The 20,739-nt window shown below is 38.1% G+C and overlaps 1 protein-coding gene across 4 annotated transcripts in view; it reads left to right on the top strand.

Annotated features, from left to right (window-relative positions):
• USH1C (USH1 protein network component harmonin) overlaps positions 1-20,739 on the top strand; it is a 47,099-nt gene that overhangs the window by 10,132 nt on the left and 16,228 nt on the right. For all 4 annotated transcript variants that reach the window (XM_042038612.1, XM_042038610.1, XM_042038611.1 and 1 more), the window contains 11 exons: positions 1,929-2,037; positions 2,133-2,157; positions 2,864-2,921; positions 3,718-3,821; positions 5,517-5,601; positions 6,036-6,095; positions 6,366-6,422; positions 8,221-8,363; positions 9,000-9,065; positions 11,624-11,748; positions 13,206-13,282. In XM_042038612.1, the coding sequence (XP_041894546.1) occupies positions 1,929-2,037; positions 2,133-2,157; positions 2,864-2,921; positions 3,718-3,821; positions 5,517-5,601; positions 6,036-6,095; positions 6,366-6,422; positions 8,221-8,363; positions 9,000-9,065; positions 11,624-11,748; positions 13,206-13,282 (909 nt within the window). The remainder of the gene's footprint in view (positions 1-1,928; positions 2,038-2,132; positions 2,158-2,863; positions 2,922-3,717; positions 3,822-5,516; positions 5,602-6,035; positions 6,096-6,365; positions 6,423-8,220; positions 8,364-8,999; positions 9,066-11,623; positions 11,749-13,205; positions 13,283-20,739) is intronic.

The following is a 20,739-nucleotide window of genomic DNA, read 5'->3' as shown; positions in this document are numbered from 1 at the left end:
GGCTAGGGACCACAGTCCTGTTTTGCCTCTGCGGGTGTGTCCCGTTCTGCAGGACAGTTTTCTTGGCTTTTGTAGCCTTCTCGTGCTGTGCTGTGTCAGACAGAAATGTTCAGCTTCAGTGAAAAGGGTGACACAGGAGCTGGTAGAGTGCACATGTTGTTAATGTTTTGTGTAGTATTGCAGAGCATGAGACACTTCCCAGAAGAACTAGAAAAGCTTGTGAAAGAAATAAACAAGATACATTGCTGGGGTTTTGGGGGTTTTGTTTTTGTTTGGTTTTTTTTTTTTTTTCAATTGGACAGATTGCAGTAGGAAGATTCAGTGGTCATTAGTACATAAGAAAAAAGGCAGAAGGTGACAGCATGCCCGATGTCCTGTCACCCAGTGTTGTGTCTCTGTGTGTGTTACAGCCTCTAGAACACAGGCTATATTGAGGAATTCCTACTTCCAGTTCCACTCACTCCTCTCATATAAAATGAAAGCACAGAGCCTATCAACAAAGTAATTGTAGGTTTGTTTTTTTTTAATGAGCATGATAACGCATTCCACCCAAATTCAAATTCTGTTGAATAAAAATAGTTGCTTTAGCTTTGCTGAAACTTGAAATCAGCTTCACGCAGATACCAGCATGGAAAACTTAAGCCTAAAATGGTATTTGGGAGCTTGACACTTGAGTCTTTAAATGCAACATTTTAAGCAATCATAACTAGGGATAATGCTGCTGTGAAACCAGACACGTTTGTGAGGACACACACAAAGTTTCATCAAGTAAGAAAAAAATCCCTTGCTGCCGATGTTGATGAGAAAAATGTCATCAAATACATTTTACATAACAAATATTCACAGTACTTCAGAGGAAATGCTACTGGAGAGAAGTAAAGCCAAAGTATTTGGCTTTGTCCTTGTGGAGATCAGAGGTATAAGATGATACTGTTGATGGGTTTTTTTAAGATAGTTTCCTGGTAATCATTTGTATATCTTATTGTGCAATGGGTGGATCTCCTTTGATAATGGAAGAAATCAAGAACTAATTTTCATACAGCCACGTCACGTGGTTCATGTCAAGTAAAAGTCTTTGCTTGTGGTGCTTTAGCCAGGACCTGGCATTTTTCAGTGTAATCTTGGGCAGATAATAAGGCACTGCCCTAAATGAAGTGGGCAGTGTATTAAATCATTGATTCCTTTTCAGCCTGCCTGGATAAGAGGATCATTAGGCAGAGTTCATAGAAATTTGGAAATTTCTACTCCAGTCATCATAGCATATCAAATTTGGATTTATATTAGAGGAAGGGAAACTTTTTGATTGTATTCTGATAAATAAGATTTGACATTTTATAGAGGTGGCTGAAATCACCCTGTCTGCTCTACACTAGTAAATTGAACACTGCCAGGGATTGTCCTTGGGGTGCTGCCATTGGATTGCATAGTCCCCAAAAAAAGACAAAGGGGTAAAGTCCATTAAAATAATGCATTTTCTGAATCCAGAATCAGGCAAGATAAAAAGACCAAGTTTAGTTTTTATACATCAAAAATAGTTAAGAATGTATTTCAGAAAACATATGGTAAAAGCAAACTTTAAAAGCATAATACTTATGCTGAAGTATAAAAGAAGAAAACAATTCCAAAATTATTTGAATTAAAACACAGGGTCTTCTGTTTAAGATAATCTGTGGAGTACAAATATGATCTATAGTAGAAAGTATTTATAAAATTGTTATTTGGCCATTAATTTGCTCTTTTGGTGTTTGGTATTAATTTAAAACAAATACAGGTAAGTCTGATCTGGACATTACCTGTAATTCAGAAAGTATTCACGAATCAACCTTATCTAACCTTTGCATCAAATTACTGCCAGATTGTATCTGATTCTAAAAACGTTTTAAAATGTTAACTCACAATTATTTTTTCTTCTCCCTTCCATTTGTGAGGTTGGAGATGAGATAGTGCGCATCAATGGATATTCCATTTCGTCATGCACGCATGAAGAAGTCATAAACCTCATTCGTACAAAGAAAATCGTCTCCATAAAAGTTAGGTGTAAGTAACACAAAAAATCACCTCTGTCACAAAGATTGCTATTGATAGATTGCTGGTGGTCTGTAGAAACTTAACAAAATTTTTTTTTTTTTCAGATATTGGCATGATACCTGTGAAAAGGTAATGGCTTTTCATTTGAAAACAAGTTAGATTATTCATTTTCACACAGCCTCTTCTATCAAAAGAGTCAGTTTTTAATTATGAAAATGTGTGAATGCTGATTAAAATGTCTCATCCTTTTTAATGATCAGGCAGATGTCTTGCTTGACGAATCTGATTTTATACCGGTTGCCTACTTAAATGAACCAATTTCTGTTTCCTCATTTGTCATGAGCATCTCCTCAAAATTTAATTATCAATGCACCTAGTTTGATGGAGGGCTCCACTATTTCTCTGTGTATGTAGCATTTGATGATGGCCTAAGAGTTTAGAAAAATTTTAAATTGTTTTTCTCTTCCAATGTTTGTTGAAAAGCTGAACCTTTAAGCAGAATGTTTGAGAAATGTTAATGACAGGAGGTGTTGTTCTGCATAGACATTTGCGTAAGATGTTCGAGTGGTTATGGTTAGTTTTACAGTCTCTCTTAGAGTCTCCTAAAATGGTTTCACTTGAGAGGGCTTTATCAATTTTATATTCAACCCTTAGTAGCCCAAATAAGTGTACACTTGTTTGATGTTCTGCTTAAATTCCTGGAAAATAAACCAGATGTGAATGGTATCCAGAGAAAGTTGTGGATGCAGAATAGAAGGCCGCATTCCAAAGTAGCTGCTGGAATACATTGACATTTATTTTGTCCTATTATTTTAAATTATCTTTTTCCTTTCAGCTCAGCAGATGAACCCCTTAAATGGCAATATGTGGATCAATTTGTGTCAGACTCTGGGGTAAGAGGTCAATATTTTGTTAAATGTCTTCTGGGGAATCTGTAATGGCTCTGAAACACTTTCTCCTCTGACCTTTTTAGAGAAGCTATTGTATGCATTACTATAATGCAGTATCTTGTTGAAAGTATTCTGTGAGAAACATCTTTTGTGATATGAAATGATTGTAGAGCTATTAGGTAAGGAAAGGGCAGGACACAAATGAAATTACTTTTGCTCATTAATTGGTACTTCATTTTGCTTGAGCTTATTAACTTCCCAGGCTGTAGTTCTACTGCATAAACCTTTATCAGATTATTTGGCCTATTTTAGGCATATTAGTGGAGGAATTACAACTTTGAATGCAAGTCGCTTCTAAGGGTTGCAGAAGTGAAAAGAAATACCACAATTACTGTTCTTTTGCTTTCAGGAAGAAAGACTTAGTTAAATAGTGAGCCTTATCATGTATTTCTCCAGCCCTTTTGTCAGGGAACATCTAAATGATTATTTTGCCATATCACTTTCTTCTAATTTTCCTTCAACCTTTTCTGAAGACAAAGTTTGACTATTGAAATAATCTTCTCCAAATAGGTAAGTTCAGTCTTTCACTTCAGCCATGCAGCTCCACTGAAATAACCCTACTTCAGACTCATTTCCAGCAGGATAGGACCTTGGAGCCTTGAATAGGACCTTGAATAGGACCTTCAATCTTATCTTGATGCTGGCTGGTATTCATCCTGGCTACATGAAATTTTATAGTTGTCTTGATACAAATTCAAGACAGAATTAACATCTGCAGCATTGTTTCTTCCCTCTGCAGGAAGCAAAGGGCAGTGTTGCTGGGCTTGCTTCTTCAGGAGGGAGAGGCAATAAAGAGAAGAAAGTCTTCATTAGCTTGATTGGTACAAAAGGCATGGGATGCAGGTGGGTCACATTTTTTATTTAATGTCGCTGTTTTTCAAATGAGACACTCAAGGCAGTTATTTCCATCCTTCTTTGATAAGATGTCAGGAAAATAAAAGATCCATGCTGGATCAGGAAGGCTAACTGCAACAGCAGGATATCTGTGGCACATACTACATAGTTTTAGGCAAAGTGTAAGTACCTGTGTTAAAAGTTCAGTTATAAAGGAAAAATCTTTTAAATTTAAGAATAAGAGCAGACTGAAAGTGCCTTAGTACAAGTTGCAATGGAATTGGATCTTTTAAATGCTTTTACATTTTTAAATACTTAAAAATTCTGCTCAGCGATGTGGCAAATTCCAGCACTATCCACTGTCAGGTTCACTCCCTGCCCTTAGAGTGCTTTCTCTGACCCTTTTCAGAACTAAAACACCATCCAGTTCCTAAAATTAATGTTGAATTTGGAAGAGATTTTAGAATAATGATTCTGGGATTCTTGGACTCCTGTCCTTGCAATACTTAACAGAGGTTTTGGAGTAGAAGGGGTATTGTAGAATTTCTTCTATAGAAATATAGAGTTGAAATTATTAGGACTTTTCTCTCCTGTAATTTGGAGGATGTAAAGATTTTTTTTTTTAAATTATTTTACAAACCTGGAGGAGTGGCTCAGCATGACTAAAAGTAGTTTCTGTGTTTGGGCCCAGCTTAGATGGCAGCTTAAAGTTCCTGAGCTAGATGTTGGCCTCTGGATGAAACATCCTTCTTGCTTCTATTAAATAATCCTAAGAAAATAACACTGTTTTATACATACAGTATCTTGAAGTTCAGTGAACAATTGGTAATTCTTCATTGTGTTACTTTCTTGCTTTTGAATCTCATTAGTCCTGGTCCTTTAGACAGTGTAGGTCAGCATACATACGAGTTTCAGCATGTAAGGTGAGATACAGAAGTGCCGGCGTTTTCATCGACAAATGGGACAGGGAGCCTGGACAGGCATTCCAGGAGCCTCATATTATTTTATTCCATTATCAGTCTCACATACAGAGTTGAGACAGAGATGGCACAAAGCTCACACTGTCCCAGACATCCAAAGACTTCCTGGTTACAGAGCATTCTTAAAAGCTTCTTAGCCAATTAGCATGCTTCTAAAAGTTACAGACAACTGTTTTAACTAATCTACAGCAGCACACATACATCTGTTGTACACAATACTCGGTTGTTATACCTTATATAAGAACACACAATATTGCATTATTAAGCTTAAACTTATCTATCTTGCTAAGCATATTTTTTGCAACTTCGAAACCTATCTCAGCCAAACCTAAAAACCCTAACCATTGTTTTAATGTCCTTGCTTGTTATATAATTGTATCTTCAAGTTTTCGCAGCCAAAGCTGATCCCTAGACTCTTCTGCTTTATTCCTGAAACCTGCTTTTTTCTCACACCTAAAGCTTTTCCACCTTTTGTGTTTCCCCACACAGAAGCTTGAATATTTTTATTTTCACTTTTTCTTTAAAACCAGTTTTGTGGTGTATAGAAAAATAGGATGATATACCCTGTGTACTGGCAAGTTTTGGTGTTTGTTTCAGAGTTGGCTAATATCATAAATATTCTTTAATCAGAAACAAGTTACAACTGTATTACACTGTATTATTCCATGAATTTTATTCCATAAATATTATTCTATTAATGTCTGGAGTTTTTTTACATTTCCAGTATTTCCAGTGGTCCAACACAAAAACCAGGCATTTTTATCAGCAATGTTAAGCCGGGCTCTCTTTCAGCAGAGGTGGGCTTAGAGGTAAGTTTGCCACCTCCAAGGTAGGTACCACAAGGAATTCTTGGTTTGTATTCACAACTTCTAGGATTCTGAATCTCTCTAAAGCACTAGCTGTGTTGGTATTATTGTTTGGTGGGAGGTTCTTTCCCATGGGAAAGAAATACCTTATGGTTACATTTTAAATTAAGGTAGTTTCCTAAAATTTTAAGAACATGATTGACCTGGATCAGACCAATATTCTTTCAAGCTCAGGATTTGATCCCAAGCAGTGGCAATAGGAGATCCAAGTGTAGGAGGATGTGCAAGCCTGGCCAGTTTCCAGTCTGTTTCCCTTGCACTCTGCTGGTACCTGTGATCGTTGTATGAAGGATGTTAGAGAGCACCTCTCTTTCTGTTTTCACTTAATATATGTACTAACTTAGCATCTGTACTAAAATTTGCGTTAATTTCTTTAGGTTGGCGACCAGATTGTTGAGGTGAATGGTGTGGACTTCTCTAATGTGGATCATAAAGAGGTAAAGTCAAGTCCTCTTAATTCTCTGAAGTTGTAGTTGACAGTTTACTTAATATCTGTCCTTCTTCCCTGTGCACAAAAAGTATGTTTTGATACTGGGCTACTGACTCAAGGGGGTTGTGTACCGAACATGGGAATTTGAAGATTTGCATACCTACCACCCTATTTAGTTGTGGAAATTCCAGCCTGGGCAACCAGCATTTTTCATCCAATATATACTGGCCTTTTATCACTTCATTCACACTGATTTTTGTTTTGTTTTAATTTTCAGGCTGTCAGAGTGCTCAAGAGTAGTCGTACTTTGACTATCTCTGTGGTAGCAGGCGCTGTAAGTAGTGTATTTTTTAAAGCAGAACATTTGTGAAAATTACTCTGTGGGCAAATAAATGATAAAAATAAATGGTTAAAAACAAAAGCTGTGTTTCTTTATAAGATCTATACCTCTGTCAAACCAGGACAGTTTTGAGTGGCTTTTGCTTATCTCATACTACACAAAGTATTCTCAAAACAGTTTCATAATTGTGGGCCAATGCAAAACCGTTCCCTTGACAAGGAATGGAAATTATCCTAATGGTTCCTCATGTTTGAGAGCTTCTGTTCTAACAGATATCTCCTGAAACATGAAAGTTGGATTGGGGACAAATAATTTTTAATCCTGACTAGCTGATGCCTAAGTCTTATTCCAAATTAGTTCCTTTTGTAACTGTTTATCTGATCTCATTAGCGTATTGACACATTGAAAATTGCTCAGTTTTTCATTCCCGCTGTTCTGTTCAGCAGAACTATAAGCCTTTGGGGCCTAATCTAAAACCAGATGAAATTAATTAAATCTTCCCTCTGACTTCAGTGTGACTTTCAATAAATTTTTTAATGTTTTTACTGCTTTAATCCTTCTTATAGCAAAGTGCGCAGTTATATACAAGAGGATAATAAAGTTCCATAGACTAATAAAAGACTGTTTTCTAATTGCCTTGCAACTGACTTAAATAGGGGGAAAAAAAGATTTAATAAGTCACTTCAGCTACTTCCTAAGGGCATATGTGTACTGTGTAGCTACATTAAGGAATTAATGGTTTATTTGATCTACTCTTATAGTAACAAAAGATGAAGCTGTCCAAAGGCACTGTAGACATTGTTTAAACAAAAGCTCTGGGCTAGTTGATTAAGCTCCAGGAATTCAACATCCTGAGGACTTAGTTTCAACTCCCAGTTATGTTAACAACTGTTAAAAATATGAGATCTACCTCAGCATGCATCACTGGGGTGGTATCCTTAAAATGGCAAATTGTTGCTATGGAACTCTTCTGTTCCTCACTCCTTCACCTTGCATGTCTCTCCTCAGTACACGTCTTTGTCTGGAGAACAGATAGCAAAAGGAAACAGTTTCCCTACCATGATGCAAAGGCATTCTTCGGTGCCTGGTTTTGTTCAAGATGTCTACTTTGTGCTTTAGAGACAGGAAAAATCCTACCTTCCTGATTAACATGGGATTTTAATTTCAGAAATGAAAATTAGATTAATGTTATCAAAGGGTTCTGCCTGTAGCACAATGGAAATATCTTTCTTGAACAGAAAATAGTGCTGGTGTCTTAATTGTAAAGCAAATGGAACAGGGACAAAACCAACTGTAATACATAAACTATACAGTGTATGGGGGATGTACATTCCCTGTATTTGGGTTCCCTGAATGATGACACATTTCTGCAGCAACCAGGGATTAAAACACAGTAACTGTGTAGTTGTCTTCAAACTGGGAGTCATTCACTGTTCTGTTCTCTGGCATTTCATTGCTCAGTGAGATTTCAAGAAAGTATAATGTGAAGTTTTTTCTGGGTGACACACTGAGCATGTATTTGGCATGACCCTTACAGTGCTGTTGCTGACTTCAGTAGTTGCAACCTCTTCTGAGGTGTTTAGCACATAATAACTTAGAGGCTGAAAGTAGAATAGCTCCTTGGAGTAAGCGGTCAGATCTTTGAGGATCTTTTGGGGTGTGTTCCTCAGGAAGAGCGATGTAAGGAAATGGCAGATGTCCTACTGTGTGGCTGGGTTTTAATTATTTCCTAGAAGAATTGCATTCATGAGATATTTTCATGACTGATTTTGGGTGGTGGTTTTGATTGCAGGGGAAGGAGCTGTTCATGACTGAAGAAGAGAGGCAAAGAGAAGCATATCTCCGTGAGCAGGAACGCCAGGAGTTAATGCATCAGAAGCGACTTGCGCTGGAGACCAACAAAATCATCAAAGAGCAGCAAGAGAAAGAGAGATTGTAAGAGCTCTCTGCAGGACAGTCTGAAAAATTTAGCTTGGGTTTGGAGAGGGCACAGAAGACAGGAGCACATGATTATTTCTGTGATGCTTCTCACAGAAGTGAGAAGATTCTGAACTTAGAGAACTCTGTTTTGCTGTTGCAGAGTCTCTGTTCATAAAATGTTTATCCTGTGTTGCTCTTGATGTTCTGGGCTTTCAGAGCTGATATCGTTCAAAGCCATGCTGAGTAGAAGGGTCATTCTGCTCCCTGACTGTCGTACCCCAATGATTCAGTGTGATATTCATTATTTTCCTGATGCTATCCACTCATGTTTTATTTTTAGCAAGACAGTTAGAAATTTTATACTCATAAAAAAAACACACTATAGACCTGTCTCAGAAGGAGGTATTGACTTAGAGAATTAAGTAGGTGATAATGCTCTTATTATGCAGGTGGTCAGGAATGTCCTCAGGGTTCCTATGAAACCATACTGAAACCTTGGTATCTTAGTGATGACTTTTAAAAAGGAGTGTTTTCCTCCAATACATATATATTTACTGTTTATGTCTTTTACTAAATGCTGACACACTTTGTTCAGGTTCTTACTCAGAAAATACTATTTTTATCATGGTGTCCTAATTCCTCTTATTATAGAAGAAAGCTGGAGATTTCCCAGAAGGCTGCAGAGGAGGAAGAGAGATACCGCAGAGAAATAGAGCAGTGAGTAAAAACCTTACACAGGCAGTGTGCCACCTGGAAAAGGGTGCTTGTGTATTAGGTCTGGCTGGAAACCTTCTGCATGTTCCTTCCAAATAAAATTGTGTAGTATTTCCATTTAGCTAAATGTAGGATCCGATACAGATCAGTAAGTACACGACTGTTAGAGAATAGGAAACTGTTCTGAAAATCAGCACCTTGAAAACATGAGGCTTATGACAATAATAAATTCAATGTAAAGTTGAAGTAGAGCACTTATTTTAAAAATGTTATTAATATATAGAGAAACTTAAGGTTAAGGAAGTTCTGTGTCTTAGAACTTGCTTACTCTGTTGTCACTGAAACGCTACATTTAATTGTAACAGAAAAAAATAGTACTTTTAAGAAACAGATCAGTACTATATTTGTAACTTAAGCATTCTTTTACATTTGGAATTTTGAAATTAATCAGTTGTTATCACAATAATTAACTTCCCTTCTAAATGATGGAGGGAAATTGCATGAAAATGAAAGTAGCACAATAATACTTGTTTTGATTCAGCCCTTTAGGACTAAGATTGACCCTCAAGTCTTCAGCTTTGCCCCTTTGACATATTAAAGGGGTTTTAATTCATTTAATTCACTTAAGTTCCTTCTCATGTACCTGTATTAGCTAAAATTTTCTGATAGAAAAAGTGTAGGGATTTCTGAATTTCCAAGGTGCAAAAAGAAATATATTCTCCAGCTGTCACAAGAGAAAAATCTTCTGACAGTCCTGCTGTGGGCTCTACTGCAGCACATGGATGAATTCTTGTGCATTTCCCTTTTCTGATACCAGGGAATTGGTGACATCCTGTTCTTTATTGTGGCCTTCTACAGAAGTTCCTGCAATAGCCAAAAGCTGCTATAAAAGCAGGCCATCACATGTGAAGGATGATTCTGTTCTCCCAGTCTAGATTGCCTGTCTGTTATAATGGATGTTGGATGTCTGCCGTGTTCTTCTGCACTAAGAGCATCTTTACTCACTCAGGGAGGGCTTTCATGCCTTGAGGGCTGCTCAGTGTAAGGTCTAACACAGCTTTATACTTCCTTGTAATTTTCAAGTGTCGCTCAAGCACTTTTAAGCTTTTCCATATCACAGTCCGAACAGTTAAGTCAGTGTCAATCTCCTGGGTGAGGAGGAAGGAGAATGGTACTAGAGGAAAAAAGGTGAAATTAAAAGCTGAGATTTCATGAGCAATTGTGACAGGCTAAAATACATTGCTTTTCTGTATTAATAGTTTGTAAGGATCATGCCTTACCTTCCTTTAAAAATCCTTTCTGCAGGAATTCATTGTGTAAAGTCACTGTGCCCTATTTTGGTATCTTAGATTTGAAAACATTTCAAATGTGCCTGAATGGCAGAGGTCCCTAACTCTGTGTACTGCAAGTTGCATTGTAACACCATCTTTTTTTAATTAAAATGAAATGAAACAACATTCTGTCCGTTGTTCCCTGACAATGCCTCTAAATTTAAATAGTGAGCTCAGCTGCAGATTTAAGAGTGTTTTGACTCCATGTGAATATTTTTTCAATTTGTTTTAGCTAATTTAGAGATGCAAAAGATAATCCAAGTATAAATAGCATCATATATATCTAAGACCTGGTAAATTTTGGCACCACATTATCCTTTCAAGGCCAGCTATAGTCAAGAATAGATCTTGGATCACTTAAGGCTACATATATGAAACTACATGTTATTAGGTTATTCGGCATCTCTGCTGTGACCTACTTGGTGTTTGCTGTTTTTTGGTTTGAAATGTCCTTTTTTCTGATCATCATGCCATTCTAGGTACCTCCTTGGTACTTTACTTGTTTTGCATGCTCTTTTACTGAAGTGTGACACTCTCTGCACCACCCTCATCCTCTATCTCTACTTATCTATTCCCCTCTCATCTCTTTTATTCTTTTTTTCCCTTTTTTTCCCTAGAATAAGAAATTTCTATTTCTTATTGGTTCGTGTTTCAGCAGTATTTAATTCTTTTTGGGAAGAGTCACTTTTTATGGCAACCTAGGACTATGTGTTTAGGAAGCAATCATCAAAATAGATTTAAGCTATAGAAGGAAGACACACACCTTTTAGGTATAATTTTCCATTGTGACATCTGATTTGGGTGTATGGTAGATGTTCTGTCCCTCAGTGTTTTAGTTAAAACTGACTTTTTCTAACAGGTAATTCCAGTTGTGAAAATGAAAAATTACTAGGTGAGAGATGGTTTTTTTTACTTCATTTAAGGTGACAGTACTGTAGTGTATCATTCATGGCTTAGCATCTGTGCACGTGTTTATATAACTGGCCTTATAAGTCTCAATATTAATCAAGAATATCTTACTCAGTTACACTGTATTTTTCAAATTATCTTAGTAGCTTAGTAAATGAAACAGATTGATGAAAGGAATTTGGTTATGAGGAAAGAGCAGTTTATTATGCCTTATATTAAAGAGAAAAAACAAATACGCTGAAAAATTATGATGGTAATCTGATATATACTGATGCTGTTGTTTTTGCACTCTGAATGTGTAACTGCATTTGCTTCTTCTAGGATAACAGCAGAGGAAGAGAAATTTAAAAAGGAATGGGAAGAAGACTGGGGTCCTAAAGAACCACCCAAGTCTCTAAAAACTGTAACTGCAGACGTGCACTCTGCCCCTCGTTCCAAACACAAAAGTAAGTAATTGATTTCAGCCTTCCTCCTTGTGTTTGTGTCAGACACGTCTGAGCTGTATGGAATATATCACCAGTTTGTCTCCAAGCCAAGCTAGCTATGAATGGTTATTTTCAGAAGGCTGGAAGCATACCATTAATTTAATAACTCTTGTTTAACAGGTACCTATCTTGCAAAATCTAGATCCACTCAAATAGTCATGGTTTTTAACAAGCAGTAGCAGCAGAAAAAGCAAAAAGAATGAAGCTTGCTAAGAAATTTTCTGAAGCATCAGCCTCTTTATCTTGGGGGTTTGGTGCATTGTTTTCCATGTTGTTTTTGTTCAGTGTTTGCTTGACAATCTTTTCAAAGTTTGGGTTGGAAGGGATGTTAAAGATCACCTTGTTCCAATTCCCTGCCATGGGTGGGGACACCTTCCACTAAACCAGGTTGTTCAGAGCCCCATCCAGAACAGGCCTTGAATACTTCCAGGGATGGGACATCCACCACCTACCCTGGGCAACCTGTTCCAGTGCCTCACAGTAAAGAATTTCTTCTTAGTATCTAATCTAAATCTATCCTCTTTTAGTTTCAAGCCATTCCCCCTTGTCCTGTCACTATATGCCCTTTTAAAAAGTTCCTTTTCAGTTTTCTGGTAGCCCCTTTTAGGTACTGGAAGGCTGCTCTAAGGTCTCCCCACAGCCTTCTCTTCTCCAGGCTGAACAGCCCAACTCCCTCAGCCTTTCCTCATAGGAGAAGTGCTCCAGCCTTCTGATCATCTTCATGGCCGTCTGCTGGACCCATTCCAGCAGGTTCACATCCATCTTATTTTGGGAGCCCTAGAGCTGGATGCAGCACTCCAGGTGGGGTCTCGTTGAAGTGGAGTAGAGGGGTAGAATTCCCTGCCCTGCTGCCCACACTGCTCTTGATGCAGCCTAGGATGCTGCTGGCTTTCTGACTTACAGGTCTGGAGGGAATCAAGAGAGTTGGAGCTTAGTTGGCAGTTAAGAAGCTAAATTGGAATCTACAAATTGTATGTGGAGAATGTACTAAAATTGTATTGTACAAAGAAAAACGTGGAAAGTGCTTGTTGCATAATTTATAGGAGATCTGGGCCGATTCCTAACCTGATGTTATTTTATTACATTATTTTGTGTGTGACTTTGGGAAAGTCTGCTGATGGTTCCATTACAGGAAAAGCTACCAAGCTCTGCAGGCTTCTCTTCATCACAGAGCAGACTAATTGTCCACATGTAGATTCTAACTGCTCTTCAGGGCTGGAGGAGGTTGGAGACTGATTTAATAGGGCCATTTTTTCTTTCTAACAATTTTGTAGAAAAAGCATCCCATCACTAACTACATTTTTTTTATTTCACGGAGACTTCTAGTCACACACTGCTGATCTCTTTTCATTTCATGGGAACCTCCATTTAGACTGTCACTTCTATCTCCTCACTTCTTTCCTCCTTTGTTTCTCTAGAAGACTTAAAGGGAGTTGCACATGACCAACTTGAAACAGATGACATGGATGAAGTGAACATGAAGCAGGACAAACAGGTTTGCCACTCAGCCCGAACTTCCTATCCTGATTCAGATTCTTCCTGTGTCTCACCTCCTCCTGACAGTCAGTCTTGACATTGAACTGACCATTTGGGTTTCCTAGGGCGATATTTGTGGTCCTTTGGTAAATGATGAAAGGTTTTGATACTGCTGCTGTCATTGCATTCTAAAGGTACCTTGTTATGAAATCTTAACAATCCTGCAGAAAGGTGGACTATACTGAGTGCTCTGTGTTAGCAGTGTTTCTTACATAAAGTTATGTATGTTTCTTATATAAAGTTTTGTATGTTTTTACTTAGCAATATACTTTGTAACATTTGTGCACTTGGCTTGAAATATTTTGTCCTGGGAAATGGAGCTTTTCATGTCTCCTCAAAAGCCTGTGTTCTGCCACAAGCTTGAATGAGTTTGCATACCTGCTTAATTTTCATAAGGCTTGCTAAAACTACTGTAAAGTAGGAGCATAACCATAAAAATCTTAGCAATGCACATGCCTGTGTGGTTCTGTGTGAAGATTACTTGTTGATTGTTGCATTTGCTTTGACAGAAAATGTATATCATTAAAATAAGGGAAACTTATGACTAAATGTACTAGAACCATTTATCAAGAATTTGACTAAGAACTTGAGGTGTAATACCAAACCTCTGGTGTTGAGCCTTCAAATAAATTTCAATCAGTTACACATATCAGCATGGATTGATCTGAGTAAGAACCAGTCCTTGGCTTTTCTTCAAAAAACACCTTTTCCTTTACCTTTTGTAGCTTTTGGATGGTTTTATCGGTATGAAGGAAAATTTCCCACAATCCGTAAGGTACAAAGTCTGAAATGTACATTTTTTTGCTGTGTGTTTGAATTGAAATTCCTCATTTTTCTTCTCTCTTATTAGTAAACATTCTTTATAGTCAAATGCTCCTTCTTTTAACGTGTGCACAATTTAAGATGCTTGTGGGATGCATGTGTCTAGGAGTTTGTCCTTTTCAGTCCTTTGGGCTGTTGAGTTCTGCCAGAGGGAGTTGTGTAACAGTACTTTGCAGCAGGTGTTCATTACAGGTGAGCAGTGCATGTCTTCATGTTCTCCAGAAGTATTCACTATATATATATATATTTATATAAAACCAGTACAGAGACAAAAATTATATAGTTATACTTTTGCAAACCTCCCTGTAGGAGGAGTGCTGAAGGCAGAAGGCTTTTAGGCATGTATATATGAGGAAAAAAAATTAACAATCTTTAGGGTGATAGAATACTTCTGTGTCTGCAGAGATGCTGCTGAAGTATTGCAATTTCAATTTGAGAGTTTCAAATAATATTTTATACTTGCAGTTGCTTCCTTCTCTTTATTGCTTTTAATGTATATTAGCCATATTCTGGGGGGATTGTGTGGTGTGCTTTGGTGGTGGGTTTTTTGGTAACTAACTGTGGTAAAAGTGCCATGAAGATTTTTTTGTGTGTATCTGGCAATAACTCAAGGTTTCAGAGGAGGTCAGGATTGTTTCAGACAGATGAAGTATTCGTGTAACTCTTCAGGACTATTACTTTAACCTTCTGTGTGCCCAGCATATGTCTGTTCTCCTTAAAAGAGATTAGGAGAAAATGGTGCATTCCAATACCTTTTTGTACTGCTGGTGACTGTAAATCACCATGGATCTCTAACCTGTGAGAAAGCCAGGGCAGTTAGGATTTTTATAATGAAAATTGTAAGTGCATATTATGGAAACTCTTCACACGAAGAGGTAATCTTTTGTATTGATGTTGACAATTATAGTTCAGAGAATGTCCCAATACCTCTCCATATATTAATGAAGATCTTACACAATTCCAGTTGAACTTTAGCACATGGTGTGCACTAGAAGCTTGAAAAGATGTTTTTTTAATAATTTGCTTTTAGAAATATTTTTAAATCTGGCAGTGATGAATTTTCATCCTGCTCCCTATTGCTAATGAATTTTTTTGTTTGTTCTAAAAACAAAATTTCACTGTGTACTGAAAATGTCTATAATAGGAAGTAAACTGAATCCATGGGGAAAATTGTAGGAAAGGATGAATCATCCCGTTGTATCTGAATGCAGTGAATGCAGCTAAGATTGTCAGATATATGTTCTTGTTCTGGAAGACTTTGGCTTGTGTACTGCTTAGTGTGCCTTTGAATTCAGTAATTCTTCAAATGTTGACCTGCCTGGTGTTGCATTTAGTAGACAGTACTAAATGTATCTTCTCATTTTTTAGAGGAGGATATTGGCAATTGTTAAGGTAAAAACTAATTATCCCTGAATAAAATATGCCACAGAATTAGGTTTATGTTAAAACATTAGTGTGAAAAGCTAGATTTTTTTTTTTTTTAGTTAAACCTTATCTCCAGTGTTTTGGGGGTTCCTTTTCCCCCTGCTCCCCTCCCTACAACACCACCACCACGTAACCACGAAGCAATAGACCACATCCCACTGAACTCAGCAGTACAGATTTCCAGTTAACTGCTTGACTGGGAGAATTGGCTTTTGTAATTGCCAGGGAAAATGTCTGTTTTCCAAGGCTTTGTTATCAATATTAACGTGCAAAAGGGGAAAGGAAGACAAATAATGCTATTTAATGTGAAGCAGTTTGTGGTGGTTTTGGGAATTCAAAGCATGAAAGTCAGTAGCTGATGATGATGAGAATAAAATCAAACCTGAGGCACAGCCTTTCTGGCAGTGGCAGTAATTGACAGTAAGTGGCCACCTGCTCCTCTGTTATACTTTTTCATAAATAAAAGGAGAACATGGAATTTCCAATATGAACTAAGTCGTACCTGTACAAATGTGAAAGGGTAGCAGAAATGTGACATCATTAAAGTAGAAATAAGGAGCAGTGTGTGTTCTGAAGACAACAGGAACAGAGGCTTCCAAAAGACTGTGTAGCTTTTCCCTTTGTTTGTATCCTACATCTAAAATTTAGAGTCACTTTGTACTGTATTAGTTAACTCATCTGAGTAGATTTTATCCAGGAGCTACGTGGTCTTTGTCTTGCAGTGTTCCTTCTTGGAAGCAACTCAGTTTCTGCACTGATCTAAACCTTTCCTTTATAATTCCTTATTTCAGTTTCATTAGGGGATGCAATGCTGATTTTAGGGCGTATGCATGAAGCTGTTGTATGCATGGACTTTTCACATCTACTTACACATGAGCATCTGTCACCTCAAAGCAATCAGTCTTACATGTATATAAGTGCCAAAACAGAGAGATGGCAAATCAAGACCTAACCAAAAGTGAATATTCAAAGTTTTATAGTTGGCCTCTGTGCCCTAAAGTTGTAACTTTGCAGAGGAACAAAAAAGTTGAATTCTCTGATCTCATCCAACATCTCTTAGTGAGATGTTGGATGAGATCAGAGAATTCAAAACAAAAGTTTGAACTTCCTGCAAATTGCTGGGTAAATGGACTTTGGATTTTCTTTTAAAAGACCATCCTCATACTTGCATAGACTGCAATTAGATTTTTCAAGGCAGGCACTCATGTACCAGAATTGAAGTTTGTGGTGTTTTTAGCTGATGTAAAAATTTTTGTTAAAAATCCTTCCCAGAAAGGGAAAGAACGAAAGAAGTCAAAAAGTGATAGTTTTTGTGAACAGAAGAAGAACAAAAAGGAAATGGAGTTTGAGCAAAAACTTGCCAAAGAGAAAGAAGGAATGCTGGAGAAAGAAAAACAGCTGAAAATAAATCGTCTTGTGCAAGAGGTATGTTGTGGTCTATCAGGTGCAAAACTATATTGAAAGAAAATTAGGTGGATTTTTAGTGGAATTATTTTAGCAAGACACTTGTTTAATTATGTCAAAGATAATGAAATTTTAAAAGCTGTTTCACTGCAAAACTCTGTTGCCATGTTTGCTTGTTTCTAGTCAGCTTTTGCCCAAATGAGGATAGCTCTGCAGTTAATGAGTGTCCATGTGTAGTGATGAATTTAATGAAAGCAAAATAGGAAAACCTTCTTAAAAGCATTATTATTTTAAAATTATGTTTAGTGGAGTTTTCATACTTCTGAAACATATTTGTATTGTGACCACACCTATAACCTTTTCTCATGCACCGATGTTATGGTCAAGGTATCTGAGACAGAACGAGAAGACTTGGAAGAATCAGAAAAGGTGCAGCACTGGGTGGAAAGACTTTGTCAAACACGGTTAGAACAGATTTCCTCTGTGGAGAATGAGTCTCCTGAGGTAAAATTCTGGCTTTTCCATATATTGCATGATCTCTAAATAACTGAAGGTTGTCTCCTAAAAGCACCAGGTTTTACTAGTGAAAAAATCTTTGTCTTTCCCCCTCAGCCTTTTTTCTAAGAGGGGGGAGAACATCAGTAATTGATGACTATATCTATAGAATTTGCTGTTCCTATATTTTATGAAGATTTAAACATTGTTTTAATGAACTGTTTGTATTAACCTTTTAAAGTATATTATTACCACAGAGTGAACAGTTTTATTGATCCATGAGCTGTTCGGGCTACGTGGGGCATGCTACAAATAACAAACCTGGACCCAGCTATATTTATTAATATCCTATGAAAATGAGACCATCATTGATAGTGAGCTCTTGGAAGCTTCCTTGTATTGCATGAAATAAAGGAGCAGGTTAAGAAAATCACAAAAAGATACGAAACTCACAAGGAGTAGGCTTTGGGCTTGTGCTTTAAGTAGTCCCCTTTAATTAGGGGATCTGCAGATAGCGATTGTTCCTTAGAGCCTGGTGATTCTAGATGTGGAGTGAGGCTTTCCCACCATCCTGCTGCTCTGGCTGTCTTCCAAGGAAAGCCACTTTCAAGAGGAGCACTTCAATCTGCTGAGCTCCCGTGAGATCCCCGAGAAACTGCAACCACAAAAAGGACCTTGGGGAACACTCTCGCATGATTTTCCTTCAAGTCACCATGGAGCAGCTCTGGAAAAAGCAGTTGATCTTTTGTTCTTTGTGGCCCTAGGCTCAGATCCATGTGGTTTTTCAGTACAGGTCTTTAGTGGAATGATTATGCAGAGTTTTTCTCTCACTATCTAAACTTGGCAGATGGTGTTCTGCTAGAACTTTGTCCCCCTTACTTTGTAAAGTAAGAAGGCACATTACAGATTACAAACACTTGCATTTTCAGAGCTCTACCTGAATTTAAGACAAACACTCTGTGTTGTATTTGCTCCATCAATTCTTCCATTACATTATATATAAGTGCTCTATTACGATTTTTCTACAAACCTGCCCAAGCAGCTAAAACATGTAAAACATAAAACCTGAGGGCTTCTTAGGGGTAAGTACAGCTGAGCAGTTTTCAGGTGCTACAGGCATGAACTGTTTCTTGGGAACAAGAGCAGTCAAGATCTCTCAACCTCTGCCAAAGAAATAGCTATTTTTCAGTACAAAGGGGTGAGCATGTTAGATAAGAAGAACGTGAAAACTGTTACCCACTTGAGGGAAGTGTTGCCATATTAAAGTAAGATGGATGTGTCTGTCAGACAGCTTATCCATGTAGTGTTTCCTCAGCTGAGTCTACAAAATAGCAAAATGGCTGAATTTTCTTTGATCGCTGGTAAAAGGAATGTTAGCAACTCTAGCAGCATATGTGGACTCCTTCACATACATTGGGGTTTTTTTGGATGAGCTGCTCATTATGTTCAAACTCTGGAGTTGTGTAGCCCCCCAATAGATCGGGTGTGGATTAACATAAATTATAAGATCTCAAACCCCTTGAGGATCTGAATTTCATAGCACACTAAATTTTTGTTTTGATAGCTGCTTAAGCTTAGTTTCCTTCTGTGTGCTAATGTGTGGTTGTGTTTACACAGCTTTAACCCCTTTCCCTTTTTTAATGACATAGAACCTCAGGGCTTGTCTTTGATTATTTTTCTTAAAATAATCACCTTTCCAAGGAGTAATTCTTGCTTTCTCTTCATAAGAGCCAGAGAGGCAAGAGTTGTGTTATCTTGATTTGCCCTGTGACTTTGCCTTCTGAAGGCTTCATGCTTTTGGGGTTTTGTGGGGTTTCTTTTGTCGACCCCCTTACCCCAACAGCTTCTGTCACACCACTCCCATTTTTCTTCTTTTTAAACTAGAATCCCAAGGAGTGCTTTTAGAAAGGCCTTCGGAGAAAATTTTGTGTATGTTCTGTGTGGGAGAAGCCAAGAGCTTCCTGCGCAGTAGCAGTCAGGCTGAGCGGTGTTGTAGGGCTGGCCATCAATCACTTCAGGACTGTTTCAGGCAGAAGTGTTGAGGCAGATTTCTGTTCTGTCACAGCTGGCGAGTGGACGTCCTTCTGCCTCTCCCTCGGCCTCCTCAATGCGGCGCTTTGCCGGGGGCCTGCAGCTGCACACCACAGACCTCGATGATATAAACTTAGATGAAGTTGACAAACCCAAACAGCACGCGCCACCACCTCCGCCACCACCGCTGCCCACTGTTAGCCCAGCACCCCCAGCTCACCCACTTCCTGCCTCAAATGTTCCACGAGGTCCAGCCCTGTCGGTGACACCGGCTTCCCAGGTGACCTCGGGATCTGCTTGGATGCATGCGCCTTTACCCTTGCCCTGCGTGCCTCCCTGCCCTGATCCATCACCTTCTGTCCACTGGATCTACCCTTCTGCCCCTTGCAATGTTAAAAGACGGAATGAGGCGGTTTCTTCATTTTTTCTGTAGGGATTGCAGTCCAGTGGTGATTTCATTTTTACGTTTTTAAAATGTAAGTCAGGAGGCGTTTGCTCTCCTGCCTACGTACGTTGTAACTCTAACACCTGCAGATACATTCAGCGGAATGTATCAGTTAAAAAAAAGATGAGTTGGACTTGATGAAAAAGAAAGAAATAACAGCAGGCAGCAGTTTAATTCAGTGTTAAATTTCAGAAAAGTATCATCCCTGTAGTGAAGATGACTTGTAAAAGTGCTTTAAATGTGTCATCAAATGGCTTTGTTAGGTGAGAAGGAACGAAGGAACGTCCTTTGTTAGGACAAAGAAAATTGGCCTAAAGTTGGAAGCTCAAACTTTTAAAAGGTCAAAACTGTGTAAAATAAAAAAGTGCGAGCTGGTAACCTGTTTTGACTTTTTGCACTTTGAGAAAACAGTGCCGTTCTCCTCACTGCAATCTGAGTCCAAAAGAGTCAAATAAAAGCAATCTTGTGGCAGATCGCACTTTAGGAAAGAAACAGCAGCTGATTCATCCTAATTCCCTTTGCTGAGCGCTGTAGTGAGTTGTTGTTTTGGCAAAAGATTCTTGTTTCAAGCAGCAGAAGAGGATCCCATATGGTCACTTGTTCCCTACACAGTTTTTTTGCATGGGTTGACTGACTGCATTGTTGGGTTTTGGGGCTTTTGCATGTTTACTAAATCGTCTTTGTGTTTGCATGATTCTGGTTGGGGTGGGGAAGGATATGCAAATTTATCACTTTTTGGTGGAAACTGATAGATTCTCTCTCTGAATAATTGCCATTATGTGACCCATGAATCT

The sequence above is a fragment of the Corvus kubaryi genome, unplaced genomic scaffold, assembly GCF_017639235.1.
Source record: "Corvus kubaryi isolate FWS band 111438036 unplaced genomic scaffold, C.kubaryi_AGA036_p1.0 37392, whole genome shotgun sequence".
NCBI lineage: Eukaryota > Metazoa > Chordata > Aves > Passeriformes > Corvidae > Corvus > Corvus kubaryi.
Note: the sequence above shows the minus strand (reverse complement) of the source record. Positions and strands in the feature narration are given on the sequence as shown.